General features: G+C 42.8%; 1 protein-coding gene across 7 annotated transcripts in view; it reads left to right on the top strand.

The window, feature by feature from the left end:
- The window catches only part of Tnik (TRAF2 and NCK interacting kinase), a 401,320-nt gene that overhangs the window by 239,825 nt on the left and 135,372 nt on the right, over positions 1-26,123 (top strand). For all 7 annotated transcript variants that reach the window (XM_048452645.3, XM_048452644.3, XM_085682322.2 and 4 more), the window contains exon 4: positions 6,510-6,635. In XM_048452645.3, the coding sequence (XP_048308602.1) occupies positions 6,510-6,635 (126 nt within the window). The remainder of the gene's footprint in view (positions 1-6,509; positions 6,636-26,123) is intronic.

The following is a 26,123-nucleotide window of genomic DNA, read 5'->3' as shown; positions in this document are numbered from 1 at the left end:
AATGTATTCTGATCATGGTTTCCTCTTTCCCTACGCCTCCCAGAACCCCCACCTCTCTACCCACCCAACTCTTTACCATCTTTCTCTCACTTTAAGAAACTAACAAGCAAATAAAAAGGAAACAAAATATAATTCAATAAAAATAAATTACTATTATTATTAAAAATAAGAATTCAATAAAATAAAAAATATTAGCAAAGAGAAAGCCTAATATATGCATGCACCCAATAAAAAACATAAAGTCAGAAACCATAATAGATAAACAAAAGAACAGTAGACAAAAAATTGCCAAAGCGACATGAGAAAAATGCCTACAAAAATGCCATGAATTCATTCTGTGCTGATCATCTACCACTGGCCAAGGGGCCTATCCTTAAGTGTGACTTGTAGATCCAGTGAGGTTCCATTGGAGAAAACTCAGTTTTCCTTTGCAAGTGGATATCGGGTTGGAGATAGCTTCTTGGTTAAAGATGGGAGCCCATGTCTACTCTCTTACTCAGCAATGGGGCCTCATCTGGCTTGAACCTGTGTAGGCCCTGGAATGCTACCAGTCTCTGAATTTCTATGTACATCAGTCCTATGTCTGGAAGGCCCTGTCAGCTGTGACTGGAAGACACTCTTTCCTTGATGTCTTCCACCCTAGCTTAGATGGTTTTGTTAGCTCCACTTAAATTTTGCATTTTTCCCATTCTATTAAAAATAGATTCTTTCCCTATACAATATTTCCTGATTATAGTTTTCCCTTCCTCTACTCTTCCAAGTTCTGCCCACTTCTTCTCCCATCCACACCCACTCTCTTTCTGTCTCTTATTAGAAAAGAACAGGCTTCTGAGAGGTAACAATAAAACATAACAAAATAAAACATAATAAGGTAAAACAAAACCATCACATCAAAGTAAGACAACGTAAATAAACAACAGGGAACATGCCCCAAGAAAAGGCTCAAGAATGAGAGACCCACTCACTCACACACTCAGGAATTCCATAAAAACACTTAACTGAAAGTTATGAATACAGATATGCAGAAGACCTGCTGTAGACCCATGCTGGTCCTGTGCCTGCTGCTTCAGTCTCTGTGGGTTCATATGAGCTTTGCTCAGGTGACTGAGAAGGCCTCTTTTTCCTGTTATCCCCAACCCCTCTGCCTCTTACACTCTTCCCACCTCCTCTTCAAGAAGTTCCCTGAGCTCTGAGAATTGTGACTTGACAGAGACATCCCATTTAGACCCGAGTGTTTCAAGCTCTCTCTCTCCATACTGTCTCACTGTAGGTCTCTATGTTCATTTCCATCGGTTGCAAGAGGAAGCTTCTCTGATGATGGCTGAATAAGGCATTGATCTTTGAGTATAGACATTGCGACTCATTTTATTGTTACTTTATAAAAGTAGTATCTGATTTTATGCTAGGTCCTTGGTCTATTTAGTGTCTGGTTTTTGGTTACCCATGCAGTGTTGGATATGGGTTCCATCACATGCAGGTGGGTCTTATTTCAAATCAGACATTGACTCGTCACTCTCACAAGCTTTATGCTACCTTTGCATTTTACAGGCTGGATGGATTGTAGATGGAAGGTTTTGTGGCTGGGTTGGTGTTTACATTTCTCTTTTGGTAGCCTGCAGAGTACCTTCCTGCACCAAAGACACTTGGACATAGGGTTGAAAGCTCTGTGTAGGCACCACCTTGACTTCTCTTGTTCAATGAGTTGTGTGGGTGTTGTATTCAGCAATGGGGCCTTGCTGTCAGTTTGTGGAGAGAAACTTATTCTCTTGGCAATAGCCTGGTTGTTTAGGGATTTATGAATTCATGTAACTTTTATTTCCCTATAGACTTGGTACAGTCTTATTCTTGTTCCATGGTTTGAGAGTTAGACATTGGGCAAATTATTTATTTTAGAGCACAAGAATATTAGACATTTTATTGGCTTCAGTTTAAAATCCCCATATTCAGATGCTTCAGCAGCATTTCCCTGTGATATAAATACACAATAATAACCCCCCTCATTATTCCATGTGATCTAAGCAGCAAGTATTTTCATACATTAACAAGCTCATTCCACTGGGGGACCTAAGTCAGGTTCTCTCACCCAGCTGAAGTATGTTTCTAAGCTTTTTCTGTTTGGTGCTTTGGTTTAGTCAGTATGGGTAATTGCCCATTTCTAAGAGTTATCTTTATAAAATTAAGATCACTGGCTTTGGGATCCTGACACATATAGAAGAGAATCAGCGCTCTAACATTTACTGTGAGTAAATATTAGAGTTAGGAAGTTACCTAACCTCTCTGGGTCCTATTGACCTCATTTCTAAAGTCAAATCCTTAGAAACAGCTCCTTCATAGAGCTACTTGGGGTCATTAGGAACACAACCCTAGAGCCAGCGCAGAGCTCAGAGAGTAAAAGTTCAAACTGTAGTCCTTGGAACCCATACAAGGGAAGAATGAGAGACCCGCTCCAAAATGTTGTCCTCTAATTCCATATGTTCATGACACAAGTATGCTCACACCCATGCAGCAACACACACATACAAATCGCTGATACCGTCACTGCCACGACTACCAATAATAATAAATGTTAATATGGTGTAGATGCCCTCTGAGTATTAACATTGTGCTCATACAGCTCCTGGCATATAGTGAACAGTACATAAAACTGGTTTTCACTACAGTTTAGAACCACAGTCCTCTGCATGCTGTTGGAGATGGCTGGCCTCCGGGTTCTGGCAAAGCACATTTCTTAATATCCCATTGGCCATACTAGTTACCTGCCAGGTTCGGCTTCAAGGAGAAGTGTAATGAACTCTTGATTGTGGGGAGGAGGAGCCAAATGTTATGTTCATTTCTTCTCAGTTTACCACAATCACCAGACGCTGAGTAGATCCCTCTGATAAGAGGCCACATGGTTTTTGCATTAATAGGAAAGCTATGCTCGAGTAAGCACTCATCACTTCTGAAGCAGCTTCAGTAATTCCTATTCACATCCATAGCTGGAAATAACCAATGCCAGGAGAGTTTAAATGCCATGCCTGAAGTTAACACAATGAATAGACTAAATTTTGAAGTCTTCTGTTTGAAGTGAGAGAGCTTTGTAGATTAATGGACTTGGCTTGTTAGATTACCCTTTCCTTAAAGCGAAGACAACTCGGTGCCTTTATTCTATTTTCAGTGTGATCCAGTAGCCATTAATTTTCCAGCGAGCTTGTCCTCTATGCTTATGGCTTAGGATGTAAGAATAGTTCATTTACACAGCAGAGGGTGTTCCTCCAATTGAAACTGTTGAGTCTAAGGCTGAGGAGAGAGAGAGAGTTCAGTCAGTAGCGGGCTTCTGTTGCAAGCGTAAGACCCTGAGCTCATCCCCAGAACCCATGTTAGTGTGTTAGCGTATGCTTGTAATCCCAGTGCTGGAAGGTGGAACTAGGTGGATTATTTGGCTTTGCTGAATATCTAGCTTAACCTGTTGGCCACAGTCCAGGTCAGTGAGAGAAGGTGGGTGGAGTCTGTGGAATGGCACCTAAGGGTGTCCTCTGACCTCCACATGGACACAAGTGTGTGCACTGGCACACACAACACAAAGCAAAAACATAAGCCTTGTTGCATCCAGCTTTTGCCTCAATTGCTCTTTATCTCTTGGGAAGTCTTGTGTCTCCCTGCTCTCCCAGGGGCACACTATGGGGCTGAAATGCTTGCAGTGTAGCTGTATGAGCTCCTGTTGTCAGTTGTAGCCTGGAAGCTGTAATGAGTGACATGCTCACTTAGAAGGCCATCGACGGTTGAGATCAAGGTTATGTATTGGGACTACATACTGGTTCTAGATCCAGAGCCCCATAATTGTGTTTGGAAACAATGCAACTTAAACTTCAAATTCAAGTGACTGATGCTCCTGCTGAATGAACCTTGTTCCCTATTGGTTGTGTTATCATTGATGCTAGGGCTAGCCACCATGTTTATTTTGTGTCTCACTTTGTAACCTTCATATATCTTATTTAGCCAGCACAAAAACTCAACTTGTAATATCTGCATTTCATTATAGTTTTGAAAACCCAGTTCCAAAACAGTAAGTTACTGTTCTGAGTTCTGTGACTCAGAAAGGGTTGATTCCAAACTTAGCATGTATACTACCTACCCTATCTCACTGTTCTAACCACAAACTCAGTATTGGTGCTTTCTTCGTGGCCACAGTCTGCTCAGTTTACCTTTACATAGTGATGCAGCCCCTGTTCTTGCCTTCCATTCTACTTGTTTGAGATTTAATTACGTACTGAATGACACTGGGGCTTCACTTTTCTTAATGAGACTGTCAGCCCTCTTCAGGCATATCCATCACGCACGATCTTGTCGAGAACCCAGAGGCAGGCTGCAAATACTTGTAGAGCCTGCCTGACTTCAAGTACAGCCTCGAGTGAGTCTGCTGGGTGCAGCTGAAGTGATCTATGTCTTTCATTACCTGCATAATTCCCTTTTAATGGAAGTAGCCACCAGTACCCTCAGGATGATTCTTTCTCCTTATAACGAGGCTCCCCAAGTGGAAAGAGGCTCACATCCTACACAGAGAATAAGAAGAACTGATTTCCACCACAGTACAGTGAGCATGCCAGGACCCCCAAGAACCTGAAGGTCTCCAAAGTCATTCTCTCTGTAGGCTGGCACTGAAGCAATGGAGTCTTTGCAGCAGCTGCAGGGAGGAATACCTTGGTCAGCGATGAATCATCTACCTCCTGCCTCAGCGACCAGCCCAGCTCCTTCCCCCTGGTCCCTGGTGCTGTTAGAGCCATGCACCTCCTTAGCTCAGCACCCCAACTCTTGATCTATTTTGGATTACCTAGTTTTTTCTTTATTTAGTTAAGCTACATGATGTATGTGCTTTTGTTCTAAGCTTACAATTTTCTAGTTATTTTTTTCTCCCAGTAAACTTGTTTTGTTTGTTGTTATGTTTTGTCCTGGTGTGGTTGGGCAATGCTCCCCTTCGTCACTCCGCTCCTTCTATTGTCATCTGTTCAGCTGGCCAACCCTACTTCTGCTCCTAGTGCTGGCCCTCTCGCAGGCATTTGTTTCTGCAGTCACACATAAACGGGACTTTTGATTGGTACCGGGGATGAAATACTGAACAAATAGAGGCAAGATTTCTGTGGTGATAATGGATGGGTAGGAGCTGAAAAGCTGAATGGGAGTTACAAGGGTCATATAATCTAGGTGGCTAGTACCAAGGCAGGCAGATCAGGAGGCTCTTCTGGGAAGAAACATTAGAGCTGATATATAAAGCAGAAGAGAGTAAGCATGGAATAGACACCAAAGTATCAGTACAATTACAGCACAGGGTCACACACACACACACACACACACACACACACACACACACACACCTCATTCAGTGTGAAGAATAATATGGGGAGATGGCAGGACTTATGAGTGGGGCCCTGACGTGGCCTTGGGGCATCAAGGAAGACATCCATCTTTGGGAGTAGAAATCAAGTTCCTCGGTATTAACATGTTAAAGTTATGGGAAGGGAAGAAAAGAGCGTGCACAGGAGGTTCTGGAAAGACCCTGAATTGTCCACATGCAGGCTAACAGATGGAAGCTCAAAGGTGCGAAGACACATGGCACAGTTGGTTGAGTCATGACGGCATGACATCTTGCTCATGACCACCCTGTCTCAGTTGCTCTGGTGCAGAGGCTTCCCACCAAGTTCAGAAAGGAAACACACTGTTCTGCAGTGCAACTGGAGTGTGCACACATATAAAGTCAGATTGTGAGTGCACACACACATAAGGTCAGACTGTGGAGTGCACACACACATAAGGTCAGATTGTGAGTGCACACACACATAAGGTCAGATTGTGAGTGCACACACACGTAAGGTCAGACTGTGGAGTGCACACGTGTGCCCTCCAGGATCAAGTTAGTAGACTCTAAGTGGGAACTGCACGGACCTGTGTGTCAGGAAACTTTCTCTGTGGAGTCTTTTATGTCCGCACTGTGTTTCCCCCTCTTCTTTCATGTTGAGCTTCCTGAAGGGGATGAGGACTCCCGCTTGTGAACTCCTTCAGATCTTGAGAACTCGCCTTGCCCCCTCTCCCATCTGGCTTTCATTGGCTTCAGTCGAGGCACTTCAATAAAAGGACACCTCAAAGAAACTGTGCCTAACAAAATGTAAATTTGAGATCGCGTGTTTTCCCTTTCTTTGTCCTCGGCCTTCCCCAGGTGAATGTGATCGCTTGAGTACCAGAGAGAGATGCTTCCCTCTAGCCGACTGCAGGTCTTATCTGGTAGCCTCTGGGTAAAGACTTTCTTCTGTCCCTCCAGCTGATGACATGTTGGCTTTTAGCTATACAAAGAGAAGACCCCACGGAACCACCACTGAGTTATGTTGTAAACATTTTCATTCTTAATCAAACAACATAACGATCCTCTTTAAACAGCTAAGGAAAAGACTGATAATACATCATGGCTGTTTGTAGTATTGAATAGAATTCTCCAAGTAATTGGATTTTCACACCCACTATTTATTGTTGCAAAACAGGACGAAGAGGAGGAAATCAAACAAGAAATTAACATGTTGAAGAAATATTCTCATCACAGGAACATTGCAACATACTACGGTGCTTTCATCAAAAAGAACCCTCCAGGCATGGATGACCAGCTATGGGTATGTAGCACTATGCAGATATGAATGTCTCTATCCCCTGGCAAGACTTTTTCATAACACTGTTTTTTCAAGGTTTTTTTTCCCCTTCTTCTTAAATATATATATGTGTGTGTGTGTGTGTGTGTGTGTGTGTGTGTGTGTGCAAACACACATATATACATATAATTTTTATTATCTCTAAATCTTTCTTCTATCTCTTTTTTATAAATAAACGTACTCATCTCATTTATTTGCTTGGCATGTACATGTGTTTGTGGATGAATATATGTATTACAGGGATAGTGAAGTCAGAGGTTAATATTTGTGGATGAACACATGTATGTACAGGCATGGTGAAGTCAGAGGTCAATATCAAGTACCTTTCTCTGTTAGTGGTCCTCTTGGTTTTTTTTTTTTTTTTAGACAAGGTGTCTCCCTGGAGCTGGAGCTGCCTGTTTTAGCTACACAGGCTGGCCAGGGAGCTCGTAGGATCCACCTGCCTACTCACTCACTACCCCAGGGCTGGGGTTAGCAGACAAAATCGATTCGTTCCATGCTGGTGCTGGGGTCTGAGCTCAGGTCCTCATGTTGTACAGGAAGCACTGTATCCACAGAGCCTTGTCCCAATGCCCTTTCTTATCCATATGTGTATTGGCCATGCCCGCAGCTACTTGCTAATTCCGTTTCCTCCTCACCTGTTGGCAGTCTTTTATAGCATTGTCATTATATTTTAGCACTATGCCATCTACTGCCTATGAATCATATGACATATTCCCACTCACTGAGATAGGTATCATAGGTCTTATTTCTCTCTCTCTCTCTCTCTCTCTCTCTCTCTCTCTCTCTCTCTCTCTTTGTTTTCAGCTTTATTTCTGAAACAATGCAGCTAAGATTTGCAGGGAGGACAATCAGTTGTCTCGTGGTCTGTGTGGTGGAATTTAAACAAGCTCTAACTGAACTCTGGATGATAAGCAAGGTGCTTTGCGCGTCCTGAACTCGCCCCCGACCCCGCTTCAGCAGTTTTGTGTCCCAGTCCTTTGAGAGATCTCTGGTTGTCTGTCCCACCTGTGGCAACTGAGAGCCACCAGTGCATTCCCCGCCCTGTTCAGGGCAGATTGTCTTTTTCCACCTTGTGGTCTCGGACACAGGAGCTTGTTAATCACTTGGTCCTTCCCTGGGTACAGTGCCATCTCGACTGATGACATAAAAGGAATTTACCTCTTTTGCCAATCCTATGAACCAGCCTCAGAACAGCCCATTCAGGGGCAGATGGACCGGTCGGTCTGCTTCTCTTCATCTCGTAGGTCTTTGCGGCTTTCGTGTGATGCTGTTGGATTGATGGCTCTGAAAATTACACACAGAAGCCCCTGAGGGACTGTCTACCAAATGCCCAGGATTGTGATAAACCGTGTGGCTCTGATGATAAGCTTTTCATGGACATTTCTGCAGGCTCAGGCTGGATAGAAGTTACTCTGCTGATACATGTGACATCTGAAATCTAACCGAGATGGCAAAAAAAAAGTATCCAGTATATATACGCACATGCTGACCAGAAAAGATGTGATAATGTCAGCTACAGCATTAACGAGATTTCATTCCATGTGATACTGAATATTAAGCATGTAGATGTGGAAAGAGCTGCTGGGAAATTTCCCCATAGAGCCCGTCTCCAAGTTTAACATAAAGGTACACCATAAGGCAATTAAAGTATGATGGCGGTGATTTACTCTACCACGTGGCTTCTGTAAAAGTTACATTCAATTTAACTGTAGTCTCTCCATGTAGAGTAATATGGATATGAAGGTTGGAAAATAAAGTAATAGGAGAAAATCAATGTGAATGCACACTCGGGTGAGACATGACAAGGAGATGAGCTAAATCAAACCTTGAGGGACTTGATTACATAGCTTTTAAAACTTATTACGAAAGTAAAATAGAGATGTAAGTCACTAACTTAGGAAAAATATCCATTTCCTATATGATGAAGAGAGTATAACAGCCTTCAGATAGGAAGGATTTGCGTCAATCAAATGGGGTAAAGTAGGAGACTACACTAGAAAGGCGAGTGAAGGCCAAGTCCGCAGCTACAACGTTAGGAATCAATTACCAATAAAGATGCCTTTAAAAAAATATGTTATTCCTGTGGATAATGTAAACACAGAGACCCAGCAAGAATTCAGTGCAACTTCCCACCTACAAGATTAGCAGGTAGTTTTCAGGACCTACGACTCATGGAAATGCACACTGCAGCCACTTAACTCAAGGACAGTTACAATACATGCAGCTCTCTCTGTCTCTGTCTCCATCTCTCTCTCTCTTATACACACACACACACACACACACACACTCACAGAAAGAAATACCTGTATACATATGTAATGCATATGTTTGTATATACACACATGCATATATATTCCAAGAGAAGTACGTAAGTTTTGAACCAGTATTTCTTTAAGCAGAGATTTATTCAAAGAAAATATTTACATAGCAACATAAATAAATTAACCAATAAGAAATTTACTTAACTATACAGTTAATTAAACGAAACATAAATTTGTTCTTATGAATGGATGAACATTAACTATTGCAATAAGATTTTAAAGTCTTTCTTCAAGGTTATAGTTAAATACATTATTTTTCATTTTTATAAGAAAGAAAAGCTGTATGTCTACACACATGCTGACTGGTTGCAATATCTGAACTAAACACACAGTAATGACGAGGAGAACATTTGCTTTTGAGGATCATTTCAGTCTTTTAATTTAATTTTAGAGATAGGGTCTCTCTGCATAGTTCTGGTTGCCCTGGAACTCACCGTGTAGACCAGGCTGGCCTCAAACTCACAGAGATCCAACTGCTGCAGATTCCCAATTGCTGGGATTAAAGGCATGTACTACCATATCCAGCTATCTTCTATTTTAAACTTTATTACTTTAAAAATAGAGAATTAAAAATAAGATTACACATCCAAATCAGTCTGACCCAAAACTCTACAACCTGGTGAACTTCCATACAATTAGAGTAGCCACCGGAGATGGGAGTTATGGAGTTTTACATTGAATTTTATACTTTCTCTATTGAATATTATTTTTTGCACATATCCACCTCCAAATAAAAATATCCACGGTAAAGGCAGAACTAGAAAAACAATTAACTTTTTATTCTCTTTCATATTCATGGCCTTCATCTGCATTTCCTCCTTCCTCATCCCATATTACTTAGCCTTCTTGTTCTGTTCTGCATGGTGTACTGGACTCGTGTGGCTTTTGTTCACATGTATACATATGTTATTGGCTAACTTCCATAAATGAGAGACAGCATGCAGTATTTTCCTTTCTGAGATTGGATAGCTCATTTAGTAGTATACATTCTAAGTCATCACATTGTTGTCTTCCATACTTGTTTCTCCTTGTGTTTCTCTCCTGCCTAGTGTAGGGTAGGCACCTTTTCTGCTGTTCCTCTTTTACTGCCTCTCGTGGAACTGCCCTAGCTCCTCACAAAGGCAGACAGGGCAAGGGTTGTGACTTTTGTGTCTTTGTTTCCTCTTCAGCTTTTGGAAGGTACTTGGCAACATGAGCGGTAAAAGAATTTATTTGTTGGTGGGAACAGGATCACTGGTACAGCCTTGTCTGGGTGATGTCTGCATGATGTCTCCTAAGGGCCTGAGAGCTCAGAGACATATAAAGAGGGGGCACGCACTGGATTGTCTTCATGTCCCAAAGAACCCCAGAACGGTCCGGAATCCAGGGTTTAGTGCTGGCCTGTATTGCCATGAGCTGCAATAGATGATTCCCAGAGAACACTTGTATTTCCCAGGTCATTGCCACACTCTCGGGTACACATCATTGCCACACTCTGGGGGTACACCTGTACATCCTTGTAGTCTTTGCTACCCCCAGAAAGAACCACTAATCCTCTCACAACCCCTGTGCTTGTGAAGGAATCCACTGCCTTGTGCAAGATGGGCAAGAACTGTTGTGACTTCCTCTGCCAGTCCTACTGAGGTGGAACTGGCAAACTTGGATACTATTGATGATGGTGCGGAGCAACAAGAATGCTTGCCCTCTGCTGGTGGTTTTGTCGGTCAGTGCAGCCATTGTGGAGAAGCTTATGGAGGTATCATCCAGCAGTTCGGTTCTGTGTATATCTGCCAGAAGTGAGATTGTTGTGTCCAAGAGACATCCTCACACCCCTGTTCCTTTGCTGAAAGTGTTACACACAGTACGGGAGGAACGCTGACAATTTTACACAGTCTGTAGTCAGGGCTACAGTGCCAACTGGGCAAAAACAGATTGCTCCTTTTGTTAGTCGGAATGTTCAGACTGTTGGCTTTCTTGGATTTGGGCAATGTTTTCCAGATCGTCTACCGAGGAAAGGAGAGGGGTAATCTAGCAGACTTAGCTCATTTTCTCTTTCCCTAAACCCTAGATTCTAATTTGATCTTTTAAAAACAGGTGCTGTTTATTGAACATGTATTGCATGCATTGAACTGATTGTTGGAAACAATCCTTTTTCAAATTTGTATGTAATTCATAGATACAAAATTTACATTTCAAAAACATACTTTATCATTCTTTTAGGTTAATTTGCTTTTGCAGCTGGAAGGGAATTTCACTGTCACTCTCGTGCTGGGCTCCCGTGAAGCTAACTGACTTTTTGAACAAAAAGAGGTGTTGAGGAAGTGGGGTATGGTGGAGGGAGGAGGGATGGTAGAACATGTGTGACCAATGTAAAAACTGAAAGATTCTACAAGGGGTGAGAAGAGTCAAAGAGGGGAAGGCAGATATAGGGGAAAGGAGAGAGAAGAAGATCCGTAAAACAAATTGTGTTTAAAAATGTCATAATGAAACCTTTGTGTGCTAATTAATATATACCACATATTAAATCCAGTATATTATATCTTGTAGTATATGCATATGTAATACTTTATCTGTGTTTGCATATGTAACACTTTATTTGTGTGTTATGTGCATATATTATGCATTCTATGAGTATATTATCGATGGGTGTGTCTGTGTGTGTGTATGTCTGTGTCTGTGTCTGTGTCTGTGTCTGTGTTTTTCCAGAACATCTTCAGTTGATCTTAGGATGGCATTTGAGGAAAGCAGCAAACCTTCTTTTCTCATTTATAGTTTGACTGGAGTTTGCAGCTAGACTTTGGAATTGAGTTGCAGCTTGCTGGTTTGCCTTCCAGACAATTGCACTTCCCATGGAGATGACTGTGGTGTTTGAGCCCCAAGAGCCTAGAAGTATATATTTTCACTGACTTGTTCATCAATAATTCTTTCATTGAACATGTATGCACACACACATAGACACACAACATATACATGGACACGCATACAAGCAAAGACACATACTCGTCGCAAGGTACATTTCTAAGTGCTTATGAAAATCAGTGAATAAAAGGACTATACTTTAATGTAGCTTACATTCTTGCTGCAGATCACAAGCTATAAACAGAATGAATAAGACAGTTGCAGAAGATGCTGGAAGTTCACAAGTGCTTGATATAACCAGGAAAAAGTTAGTAGGCAGGTTGAGGTCAAGGCTGCAGAATTCCATAGCATTAATTTTTAGAAACCCCCTCTCCATTTATATCTTGAAATACTACCAAGACTACCACCCACACATGATTATATCAGAAGGTAAGGCTTATTTGTAGTGCTGCAAATCAAACCTGAGACCCTGAGACCTTGTACTAGTTAGGTCTTGTACAAGCTTTCTCCCACTGAGTCATATTTCTAGCCTATAAGAGGTTAAGGTTTGGGGGAAGTGATTAGGTCATGAACATAGAGCCTTTATGAATGGTTCTATTATAAATGGAATCATATATATAATATATGTATATATATAATATGTATATATGGCATCATATATATATATAATGGTGCTATTATAAAAAAATAGCTAGTAAGATTTTCCATTATCTTCTGTAGAAATCAGAAGATTTCAGGTAAAGGCAAGAGAATCAGAAGTTCAGAGATATCCTTAGCTATAGACTAAGTTCCAGGCCAGCCTAGACGTCAGGAGGTCCCACACCTAGCAAAAGGGGAAAAATTTTAAGTGAGCAAACACAGCAGTCAGCAGTTCACAACCAGAAAGTAACCCTCCCCGGAGCCTGGCCACGCTGCCTCGGAAATGGGAGGTATTTTTGCTGAACAGGTCTTCTGGTGTATGGTATGTAGGACTTTGTTAGAGTGCTGTGAATTTAACATGTGTGCTGAGTAGAGCTGTCAGGATAAGCCCTGCTATGGGCAACTTGAGGAAAGGCACCTCAGGCCTTCCATTTCTTGGGAACAAGGATGAGTCACCGTGACTGGGAGAAAGTAGAAGGCAGGATGCAGAACGGAGACCCCAGACCAGATCCTCCATGGCCTTGCTTGCCGTTGTCAAGACCTCAGCTTTTACTTCACCTGAAGGTGAGGAGTCTTCGAAAAGCTCTCAACATAAATAAGATCTGATGCACAAAATGAAGCCGTCATGTTGGTTGCTGGGCTGAGAGCAGACTGGAGGGATTCCGGGGAGATGCTGGGGAGACACAGTTAGGAAGTTGGTCTCTTAAGGGTTCTGATTACGTTTCTGTTGTTGAGATAAACACTACACTAAAAGCAGCTTGGGGGAAGAACAGGTTTATTTGGTTTACAGATCCTGAAAGCAGGAATTGAAGCACAGGCCGTGGAGGAAATCTAGTTACTAACTTGCTCCCAAGTTCACTTTCACTTTCTTTCTTTTTATTTATTTATCTATTTATTTATTTATTATTAATTTATACAAATTTTCACTTCCTCCCCTCCTCCCAATACCCTCCCATTCCCCCCACTCCCTCTCCTCCTCCCTCTCCAGTCCTAAGAGCAGTCAGGGTTCCCTGCCCTGTGGGAAGTTCAAGTTCCTCCCCACTCCCACCAGGTCTAGGAAGGTGAGCATCCAAACAGACTAGGATCCCAAAAAGTCAGTACATGCAGAAGAAACAAGTCCCAGTGCCATTATCAATGGCTTCTCAGACAGTCCCCGTGTCAGCCACATTCAGAGAATCCGGTTTGATCACATGCTCATTCAGTCCCAGTCCAGCTGGCCTTGGTGAGCTCTCATTAGATCAGTCCTCTTGTATCAGTGGGTGAATGCACCCCTCGCGGTCCTGACTTCCTTGTTCATGTTCTCCCTCCTTCTGCTCCTCATTTGGACCTTGGGTGCTCAGTCCAGTGCTCCAGTGTGAGTTTCTGTCTCAATCTCCATCCATCGCCAGATGAAGGTTCTATGGTGATATGCAAAATATTCATCAGTATGGTTATGGGCCAGACCACACAAAGACACAACCAAGAAAGAGAATTACAGGCCAATCTCACTCATGAACATCGACGCAAAAATTCTCAGCAAAATACTGGCAAACCGAATACAAGAACACATTAGAAAAATTATCCATTATGATCAAGTAGGCTTCATCCCAGAGATGCAGGGCTGGTTCAACATACGCAAATCTATCAATGTGATCCATCATATAAATAAACTGAAAGAAAAAAACGATATGATCATTTCATTAGATGCTGAAAAAGCATTTGACAAAATTCAACACCCTTTTATGATAAAGGTGTTGGAGAGATTGGGGATACAAGGATCATACCTAAATATAATAAAAGCTATTTACAGCAAGCCGACAGCTAACATCAAATTGAATGGAGAGAAACTCAAAGCCATTCCACTAACATCAGGAATGCGACAAGGCTGCCCACTCTCTCCATACCTCTTCAATATAGTGCTTGAAGTTCTAGCAATAGCAATAAGACAACATAAGGAGATCAAGGGGATTCGAATTGGAAAGGAAGAAGTTAAACTCTCGTTATTTGCAGATGATATGATAGTGTACATAAGCGACCCCAAAACCTCTACCAAAGAACTCCTACAGCTGATAAACACCTTTAGTAATGTGACAGGATACAAGATCAACTCCAAAAAAATCAGTTACCCTCCTATACACAAAGGATAGAGAAGCAGGGAGGGAAATCAGAGAAACATCACCTTTCACGATAGCCACAAATAGCATAAAATATCTTGGGATAACTCTGACCAAGGAAGTGAAAGACCTATTTGACAAGAATTTTAAGTCTTTGAAGAAAGAAATTGAGGAGGATACCAGAAAATGGAAAGACCTCCCTTGCTCTTGGATTGGGAGATTCAATTTCTTTCTTATCAGTTCAGGTTGATTTGCCTAAGTGATGTCACTGCCCACGGCCACCCGGGTCCTCCTATATCATTTGATAATGAAATAAACTACATTACAGACATGTCCACAAGCCAGTCTGATGGAAGCTGCTCCTCAGCTAAGTCTGCTCTTCCCACATGTGGAGTTGACAGCTGTCACCAGCCATCACGGGAAGCTAACCCCTTTCTTGAACTTGGTAAAGGGAGAAGTAATGGCAGGTGTCTCAGGGTGACGGTGAGGGTGGCCTCATATCTGCTGGGTCCAACACTCCCATTGGTCTGATCACCCCATTAGCCATCTTTGACAGTGTCTCTGTCACTAAGGATGAGGTCAGGTTAGGAAAGGTGTCCTAAGGCAAGAGCATAATTTATTGTTATAATTGCTTTTCTATGCGATAAAAATTCAAGAATTTGGGGTCAGTCTAGAGGCAATAGGAAGCTAATATTATATCATAATAGTGATTGAAATTTGGTTACAAAATGATAATAGTGCATAGATATTCCAGGGCCTCTACCATGCTGTATTAACAAGAACAATGGTTTACAAGACTTACTGCCCACTTATCAGTAAGCCAAGTTCTGTTACCATACCATAATGTTATGAGAATGTTAACACTGCCATATTATTTAACTAAATATTTGCAGTCAATTTACAAATTAAAAATTATTATCTCCATTGTGCAAATTAAGAAACTGGGCTCAGAAATTGGTTCACGTTCTCAAAGATTATCAGTGATGAAGCCAATAAGCTAGCTTACTCCGGGGTATGTGAGGTAAGAGTCAGTGTTTCTGATATCAAAGGTTGGTGTTCAGGGTGGGGCTAGAACTTTATATTTCTATAAGCTTATTTTGAGAGCTAGGCATGGTGGTACTCGGAGGCAGAGGCAGGGGTATCTCTGTGACTCCTAGGCCAGTCAGGGTTACACAGTGAGACACTGTCTCAAAGTAATAAATAAAAATTTGGAACTTTTTTCCTCAATTTGCCTAGTATTCAAAAGAGGTAGTGAAAACCTCTCAGCTGTTAAAAAGGCTGCTATGAAGCCTAAGAAATACATGTGTAGAAAAGCACACTTAGCCTTTTGGGAGTGATTTATCAAATAATCGCAAAGGTCAAAGAGAGTTGATTCTTCAGACTACTGACATTTTTGCAAGGATCACAGTTATATAAAGACGTGTTTTACAGAGACAAGACTATGTAGCCAGGTGGAATACTTTCTAATATGTGTTACCTGAGATCAGCCTGATTGCATAAATTATTCCTCAAAAACTCCCTTCAGCCATGACCGGAGTTCGGAGGTTGGCAATATATGTCTCATCAGGTGACACTTGTGTTGGTGTAGGCTGCTGATTGAATTGTAATCTGTGCAAATTCTATCAGGCCTATTGTAGAGATAAACTCTTGTTTGGTATCAGCTCCACAGAAACACAACCACTTCTGATAATGGCCAAGTAATTCTCCTTTATCAACTGCTCGGGCCTGATCCGGAAATCAAAAAAGGGAGCTCTTTCAATAAAGATTCTCATCTCTGGGAAGCAGTGATGCTCGGACACACAGCGTCACCATCTCATCTCTCTACCGCATTCCTGGCCCGCCAGGCTCTCCGGGTTTGCTGTAAGCCACTCAGATACCAGAGGGCGGGGAAGGTGCTGTCTGCAAAATGGACTGGTCTCTCAACAATAACAGCATGAAATCACAGATATTTTGCTGTCCTTCTGATACTGTCGCAACATTCAAAGATCGAGCTACCCCATGAAAGGAAATACGTTTGTAATTAACTTCTGAAGCATAGAATGGTCTACTATAATGGCAGACGATTGGGCTGAAACAGCAAAATTAGCCTCTCAGTAGATTGCAGTGATGCAGTGTGGATTTAGAGAGCAGAACGTGAGGATGCTATGTTGTGGCGCTGGGGAGATGGCTCAGTGGGTAAGAGTGCTTTCTGCAGAAGCAATGAGGAGCTGGGCTTGGAGCATAGCACTAAAGCAAAGAAACAGGTATGCCCAAGTGCTTGCCTATAACCTCAGGGCTATTAAAAAAATAGCCTGCAGAAAGCAGAGCTGGGAGGACCACTGAGGCTTGCTGCTTGCCAGACTACATGGGGTTCAGTGAGAGGCCCTATGTCAGGGAATAAGACAGTAGAAGGTGATAGAGCAGGACACTTTCACTAGCACAGGGGAAAATGCTGTCTTGCACACATGTGCCCACATGTGCACACATGTGCACACAAGATATATTGTATATAGTTGAGGATCTTTCTAATGGTTGGGTGCATCCTGATTTGTTTATTAACAAATCTGGGTTCTAGCCTCAGGAGAGGCAGGGTTTCTAACATTTAATTTCTATTTTGTGAAATCTTAGTTGGAACAGGTTGTGTGTTTGCAAACCGACAGCCTGGAGGCTAAATATATTTAGTTTGGTCCCCATAAGGTAGTGATGTTTTAATTAAGCCAATATTAGAAAAATTGAACAGATTCATATGGAAGTCTGGACTCCTTGAAAAGTTTTGACAGTAATCAAATGGTCTAGAAATATTGGGATGGAAAGCCCAAATAGCAGCAGTATGTGGAAGTAGAGTGTCAGTCGCCCAGAACCCACAGGGGTCATGTCAGCCTCCGCCAGGGGCCCTGACTCCTCTTGTCTTGGTGTACATTCAACTCCATACCCTGCGTTCATTACCCACCCCGTGTGAGATCATCATAGAATAAGATGTTGTAATTATTACCCATACTCAGGTTGCTCACAGTGCTGAACCTCAAATGTGCTATATTTTCTATTTATATTGCTACTGCATTGTAGCAGAAACCATGTCCAATTCAACTTGGGTTTTTTCAATTTTTTCAGTGTCCTAAATTAGGACGTTGTAGCATGAGGGCCGGCTTGTTGGGGTTTCCGTCTCGCCCGGTACCCCAACAGCCGGCAAATCCCAAAGAGAAATTACACACAGGACTCCATAAGGTTATAAACTGATTGGCCCTTAGCTCTGGCTACTTATTAGTTCTTATGACTTATCTTAACCCATTATTCTTATCTACTTAGCCATAATGGCTTGGTACCTTTTTCAGCTGGGTCAGTTACATGCTGCCTCTTCGGTGGTCTGCGCAGGAGTGGCTGAGAGAGAGCTTCTGCTTCCAGAATACTCCCAGTCTCTTTGCTCCACCCCTACTTCCTGTCTGGCTTTCCTGCCTATACTGCCTGCCTGGCCAATCAGCGTTTTATTAAAATATGATTGACAGAATACAGATAATTCTCCCGCACCAGGACGTCTATATCTCAGCCTCATCCCCACATAGCTGAGAGAAGACAGTAGAAGAGGAGGAGGAAAGATGAGGAGGCAAAGTGGGGGAGGGGCGCTTTGGGAGTCTTGGACATTGCGAGGCTGTTGCTCTATGAACTCAGAGCGACTGTGGTTACCTACGCAAGACAAAGCTGGTCAAAACCCCAGTGTGGATGGGATACGCAAAACCCAAGCCCTAGTGCAGGGCCTTGGTAGTTGAGGAGCTCCTGCTAGAGAAAGTCAGTTTGCGTCAGGAAAATGGCCCCAGGTGGATTGCCCGCACTCCCGTGCATAGTCCTACACTCGTGTGCCTATCTTGGATTGAACTCAGTGCGCTATGATAAAAGGGCTTGTAGTTGGGAAGAGAACATAGCAAGGAGGGGAGGAGAGGGGGAAGGAATTGGGGGGGTGAGTATTTTTGGGTTAAAGCTTCTTCCTGTCCCTGGTATCCATATGCCCAAAGAATCTGGAATGCTTGGGTAGAAGTTCCATCCCAAGCCCCCTCCCCTGGGAGTTGCCTCAGTCCAGACTCCACCTTCGAGAATCCCACCAAACAATGACCCCTCCCCAGAGATACTCAAGACCATGCTCACAGGTATTTAAAATGCCCCCCCACCCCAGAGAACAAACTCATGGTTTTCCAGTCTTCCTTCCTGGTCTCATCTCTGGGGGACGAGAAGGCCACCGGGGAGCTTTGGTGTCCATTAAGCCTGGGCTTTTTCTAATTCAGTGTGATCACAATACATTTTAGACATGTATAGAATTCTTAAAGAATGAATGAAAAATTAGGTTTCCTTGTGAGGTGTTGAGGGTTATGCTCCCAAATGTGCAGTCACCTGGAGCTGAGCCTTTGCAGTGGGTCATGAAATGCTCTCTGGGTATCAAAACTGAAGCCTTCCCCCTTTTAAAGGAACTGGCTTGGGTGTTGCTCCCTGAGTAAAGCACTTCCTTTGCAGCCACAGCAGTCACTCGCCTGGGGAGCAACGGAATCTTGTTACTTGGGAGCAGGAAGCTCAAGAGGTGGGACTTGGTAAATATGGAAATCTAAAATGGCCGGGGGAATGGGTGCCTCCTGTCCCTGGTGAAGGCAGAAAGCCAGCAAGTGACTCGGGTGTAAGCACAGTCAGAAAGTGCACCCAGTTTCACAGTTGTGTCCAGCCAGAGTGCAGAGTCTGCAGAACCCTGCGTATGGATGGAGGGGTTCGCTGACAAGACGGACACCCAATTTCTTTTGTTGTTTCAACGCATTATGTTGAAACCGTTTACACTGCCTTTCACATTAACAGAAAAATGACTTCATGTATGCCGGATGCTGAGTTGTGACGCTTCTGGTCCCCTTTTCAGATGAACTTTGACCTAGTTCCTATTCACAGCGTGCTTCTCAAGACCGTCCACTGCCCAGGTACTCCACCCCCAATACTTAAAGTCTAGGTTGCTTTTTTATTTTCCTGTTTTGGGCTGGGGAACATTGAGTGTGCATATCTGTGTCCATCTGCACACAGCAGTCTATATGGAGAAGCCAGAGAACAGCAGGTGACCGCCTCAATCTGTTTTCCACATCATTTTTTAAAAAAAAAATATTTAAAAAAATTTTTTTCATATTATTTTTTTTAAACCCAGTGCTCATGGTTTTGACTAGGCTGCTTGGCTTGTGGGCTCCCATGATCCACCTATATAACTATGCTCCAGTACTTGTGTTAGAGTCAATGAGGCTTAGGGTTTACATGGGTGTTAGGTGTTTGAGCTCATGCTTTCTAGCTTGCCTAGCTAATGCTGTTCTTATAATCTGAAGCATATCCCCAGCCTAAATTTCCCTACTTTTATCCTGTCTAAAACCTTACTCCTCTAATTCCTAATTTTTCAATTTGAGTTTAGCATTTTGAGATGTAGAATTATACGTGACTGTTATTTTTGTGTACATGTGTTTATGTATTGCAGATATATGCTTGTGTGTGTAAAGTTCCTATGTGTATTTTGCGGGGGGCAGGGGAGGGTTCATGTGGAGACCAGAAGACAGTTTCAAATATTCTAAAAGAACCATCTGTAACAGGAGGAGCAGGCTGCCTGTCGTCCCGGCCGCCCGGCTGTCTTACACCCAAAATAATCACACAGAAACTGTATTCATTTAAACACTGCTGGCCCATTAGCTCTAACTTCTTATTGGCTAATTCTTACATCTTAATTTAACCCATTTATATTCATCTGTGTATTGCCCGACTGTGGCTTACTGGCAAGATTCTAACCAGCGTCCATATCAGGCAGGATATCCATGACATCTGCCACTCTGCCCTTCTTCCCAGCATTCAGTTCTTTCTACTCCACCTACCTAAGTTCTGTCCTTTCAACTAGGCCAAGGCAGTTTCTTTATTCATCCAACGAAAGCAACACATAAACAGAAGAAACTCCTATACCAGCCATCCACCTTACTTTTTGCGAAAGGTCTTTCATTGGCCTAGAGCTTGCTGATTAGGCCTCACTGGGTGACCAGCACGTCCAGAGATCTACCTCCTGTCTCCATTTCCCCAGTACCCTCTGTCTATATTTTTATGTGAGTTCCAGGGATTGAAACTGGTTTCCCATGCTTGTAGGGCAAGCACTTTACTGGCTGAGTTGCCCCAGGCTACTTTTCTTCAATCTTTGAGGTTAATTCCTTTGTCTATGAATGTGATGACTCAGACTCACTAGGAAGAACTGCCCAGAAGCTCTTGCGTTTCACACCTGCATTGTGAGGTGAATGCTGTCACCCAGACTCTGAGATTCCTGTCTGCTTGGACATGAATGACTGACGGTGCATGGGCTTGGCTTGGAGGCAGGCTTTGGTTGCTAAAAATACCAAGTTGTTTCAGATTACTCAAAATGCTTTGTTACTCACAAAGTAAAAGGTTGTCCACAAGCCTTATGGATAAAGTTCGGGTCACTTGGCATCCTTTTATCTTTTTGTAACTTATACTTTGTTTGAAAAGTCTCAAAATAAAATAAAGTCAAGGTTTTGTTTTTTTTTAATTTTTCCTCCTCAGTACATGCTCATTCAAAAGTGGAATACACAAGGCCATTAAGCTGATTTTGTATTTTTTCACAAAGGCCTTTCATACTGTGAAAGCTATCCCTGGTTGGTGAAGCAGCTTTTTCTTACGAAGCTGCTGACTTTGAGTTTGGTTCACACCATCATAAATCATGCAGATGGGATCTGTGGCTATTCCCAACCACACAAGATATAAATACCTCGTGGGCTCACTGAGGTTTCTAAACCTTCAAGGTCACTAGGCTAATTCTTTGTGGGGCTGGGAATTCTTGGAAGTTGCTTCTAGACCTTTCCGTAGTTGATTCTGCTGCCTGCTTCATCTTCGGGAGAACTGCCTGATCCCCTTCAAACCCCTTCTCTCCGACGGGCCCTTCACCATTAGAGACAGCACCTGCTCCTTGTCGTTTATTCTTGTAGGGCCTGATGAGTGACATTTGAGAGGAATGGGTTCCTGTCCAGGTATTCTGGTTAGCACCTACAATATTCGAATACCATCTTAAGGCCTTGTTCCTTGTTATAAGAACTTAAAGCCAATTAACTAGTAAGTGAGTGAATTCTCTAGGGACAAGGGAACCATCTCAGAATTAACCTTAAATTCCCTCAGAAGTCACTGGGGTTGTAAGAAGGTGGCTGTGTTTCCTGATTCTCTTCTAAACCTGTGCCCTGTGCCTTGTGAAGTCAGAAGTCAGGACTGGCTCTATACTGCTGTCCCTCCTGGGAGGCGGAGACTGAAGCACAATCCTTAGTCATTGTGTGGAAAGGGCACATGGATAACTCTGTGTGTGTGTGTGCGCGTGTGTGTGTGTGTGTGAGAGAGAGAGAGAGAGAGAGAGAGAGAGAGAGAGAGATGTGTGTGTATTCTGTCTGTGTACATTAGAGACACACACACATACAGAGAGAAACAGAGAGCTCTGTGTGTTCTGTGCATGTACATTAAACATACACAGAGAGAGAGAGAGAGCTGTGTGTGTTCTCTGTGTGTATGTTAGACACACACATACCGAGAGAGAGAGATATGTTAAAACCATGTCTTCCCACATGTTCCACCACCAAGTAATACCCCCACCAAGGCACCACTAAAGGACAATATTGTGTTTCTCAGCAATGTAAGACAACTGGAAAAAAAATTCTGCAATCGACCATGCAAGTTGTGAAATGTGTCAGGACTCAGTTCTTAGAAAACAGCTTTTTTTACTTAGACAGACATAATTATCCAAGCAATCCAAGCATTTTTTATAATGTTCACATTATACAATGCTCTTTTTAGAATCCATCCTCCAGGCCCCAAGCCAGTCCCCATCTGTCTAGGTACATTTCTCTCCCTACACTCAATTTAGCTTCCTTTATTTCTTCCCAAGTGGTATGGATATCCTTTCAGTCTCTGACCCAGTTGTTCTGATGATGTTGATGAGTCTTAAACCTCAGGTGTCTTTCAGCCTCCTCTTCTGTCACCCCCATCCCTGCCATCTTCCAGATAGAATGATCCATTGTCTGCAGGGTAGGCTGACTTCTCGCTTTGGAGTACAAATGAGCAAGATGACTTGGCGCTCTTTCATTAGGAGGTCTAGAAGCACCTCCGCTCTGTGCCCATGTGTCATCTCCGTGCAGCTGACATAGATCTCCAGACAGAGTGACCCCACCCTGCAAGGCAGAAAATCATGTGTGCTTTTGTGGATTTTGCTCACAGTCTGCTTTCTGTTTATTAGTAAAACTCATGGTTCACATCAGATCTGTACATTGAGGCTTTGTATGTATGCATGTTAATTTATGTTTAGTGTACACGTGTCCGTGTTATCATGTAGAGGCTGAAAGTTGACCTTTGCTGTTTTCCTCAGTAGCTGTCCACTGTGTGTGTGTGTGTGTGTGTGTGTGTGTGTGTGTGTGTGTGTGTGTTTGTAGAAGAACAAGTTGGGGTCTCTTATTCTGTCTAATTAAGTTGCCAGTTAGGTTAAAATGTCTGGCCAACAAGTTCTAGATCTCTTTCCGTCTTTTCCTGCCCAGCACTGCTATTACAAGTGGATTTACCATACCCAGGTTTCCCGGGAGCTGAGTGTGGAACTCAGGTCCGCATGCTTGCATGACACACAGGAACTGACCCATCTTCCTACTCTGTGGTGGGTCATTAAACTTTGTCACAGTCGAGAGGGGATGACACTGAGTTTCTAGTGGCTATAGAGTGGGTCTGTGGTGGCTACCACTTATTGTCAATTTGACAGCATTTAGAATCACTAAGAGAAAATTGTCTGGTCAAGTCTGTGAGGCATCTAGACTAGGTTAGCCTCTGGCCAAGTCTGTGAGACATTATCTAGATTAAGTTAGCCTCTGGTCATGTTTGTGAGGGATTATCTAGACTAGGTTAGTCCTTGACCAAGTCTGTGAGGGATTATTTAGACTAGGTTAGCCTCTGACCATGTTTGTGAGGGATTTTCTAGACTAGTTTAGCCTCTGGCCAAGTCTGAGGTATTATCTAGACTAGGTTAGTCCTTGACCAAGTCTGTGAGGGATTCTTTAGATAAGGTTAGACCCTGGCCATGTTTGTGAAGAATTAGCTTGATTAGGTTCACTGATATAGGAAGACTTGCCCACCCTGAGTGATGCTGCTCCATACACTGGAGTCCAGACCTAAGCAAAAAGGAGAAAGTGAGCCGAGCATAATCATTCTTCTTCCTCTGCTTCCTGACTGTGGACGCAATGCAACCAACTGTTCCGGTCTTCCTTCCTGGCTGTGGACACAATGTAACCAACTGTTCTGGTCTCCAGCTCTGGCCTTTCTCACCATGGCAGGTCCTACCCTTGAACCGTGAGCCTAAATCCAGCCTTTCTTCTTCAAGATGCTGCTGCTAGGACATCTTATCACAGCAACCGGACAAGTAACTAATGAGTGCCCAAAATCACAAAGCTACTGAGATAGAGCATGTTCTTAACCCTGCTCTGTGGACTTAATGTGTGTTTGCTGTGGGTAAGGCCAAAGACCAGAAGAAGCACTATTCCAAATTAATAACAGAACAGAGAGAAGGAGAGCCACGGAAATATCTCTTTAGTTTTTGTTGCTGTTTGTTTGTAAGTCACCAAATTCTAAGGTCCCAGTACATTAAGCTCTCAATTAGTGTTGGTGTGTCTCATTGCCCAGTATAAACTCTTATAAAACTGTCTTTCAGGGGAGATATTAATGATCCATTCCATCCTCCTTTTGAGATGTGAAGTTATTGAGTTACCTCACCCAGCAGGGCTTGGCATGTTGAGCCCTGAGTCTGTTTAGTAAGAGAACACTATGGGGAGGAAAGGTCCCTGCTGTGTGGTGACAGTAATTATCAGTGTTGCCATGTGGCTTCAGGGACCCATTGCTAGCAAGTTCTGATTTCTTTCTACTTCTTTCCTTCTTCTTTTTTCCAAGTCCCATTACATAATTTATCAATCATTTTGTTCCTTAGTGGGATGAAAAGAATCGAGCAGTCTTCAGCTGTAGCTGAATGGAGAACCAGATTAAAGAAATCACTGACATTGGTGCTTGGCTGGAGCCGGAGTGTTTCCTACTGAATATTCGAAACTGTTTTGTCCAATCTCCTATTGAAAGGCTGGAGTTGCTGGGTTTCCACTGCTCTCCTTGGGAACTGCAATTATGTGGTCTAATAGTAGGACATTTTCTCCCAGTGACGGGAGCTGCTGGTGCATCCCGGGAGGTCTTGTCACTGTGTCTGTGATTGACATGTTTGGCTCACGTGGGAAGATGCTCCCATCATTGTCTCTGTGGTTTTGGTACACCCTGATGGCACTGAAGCACGATTTTCTACGCAATGGTATTCTCTAAAATAGGAATGCCTTGAAATACACGAAAGTAGACAGAACTTCACTGTGAGAAGAACCTGTACACCGCAGCTAGCCTGACAGCTTCCCACCACTGTCTCACCCTCTGTCTCCCCAAGGACCCTCTGCTTCCCCACTCAGGCAATCAAGCACATTTTTCTTTCAATTCTGGCAAAATGCATAAAGTATTCAATTGCTTCAATTTTTGCTTTTCCTAAATTAGTAATCCAGAGGCATTCAGTATATTCATTGTGTTGTACAAAGCACCCCCCCCCACTCCCTAGCTCCAAAATTATTCATGCCCCTCCACCCTGAAAGATCTATATTTATTAGGTAGTCACTCCTGCTCCATGTGCCCATGTCAAGGGAAGCTCTGGATCTGCTTCCCATTGCCAGAGTCTGTTTCATAGGCCTGGAATGACATATTCCATGGTCACTTTTGTCTGTATTTTTTCATTGTAATATGTTCACAGTCCATCCATGTTGAGTGAGTCATTCCTCCCCATGGCTGAAGAGTAGTCAGCTGGATGGGCATACCAAGGTTTGTTCAATCTATTTGTTCATCTTTTAATGACACTTTTGCTCCTCCCTTTTATCTTCTATAAATAGTACTGCTGTGAATATGCTTAGGGGGGTTTGTGCTGAACATCAGTTTTCAATTCTCTGTGTAGAAATCTCCAAGTGAAACGGCTGAGTTCTATGTTGATTCTATTTTTATTTTGCTGAGGAATTCTCAGACTGTTTTCTAGAGTTACTGCGCCATGTGGGCATTAGCAATGTATTAGGGCTCCAGTTGATTTACATTTTTAAAGACTATACTCATCCTTGTGGGGACTGTGACACTTCGTTGGGGCCTTGATTCATATTTTTCTCATGGCTACACTGTTATCAGCACTTTCCATGCCATTGTTGGGCATTTCACATATAGCGCTCCGATCGTCAGCATCTTCTCACACCAGTGCTCACCGTTTCGTATATCCTGGAGACCCTAAAATTTAAACAAGTGCCCATTCAAGTTATTTCTCATCTTCACTTCATTTCATCGGTTTACTTTCTTATTTTTGAGTTGTTATTTGTATTTTTTTTTTTTGAGACAAGTTTTTTCCTCTGGAGCCCATTGCAATCTTCCCGTCTCTGCCTATCATGTGTGCGCCACCACGCCCAGCTCTTACGCCCATGCTTAAGCTGGGTCTTTTTGTCGTGTTGTGA

The sequence above is a fragment of the Myodes glareolus genome, chromosome 20 (genome assembly GCF_982192425.1).
Source record: "Myodes glareolus chromosome 20, mMyoGla1.1, whole genome shotgun sequence".
In the NCBI taxonomy this organism is placed as follows: Eukaryota; Metazoa; Chordata; class Mammalia; order Rodentia; family Cricetidae; genus Myodes; species Myodes glareolus.
Note: the sequence above shows the minus strand (reverse complement) of the source record. Positions and strands in the feature narration are given on the sequence as shown.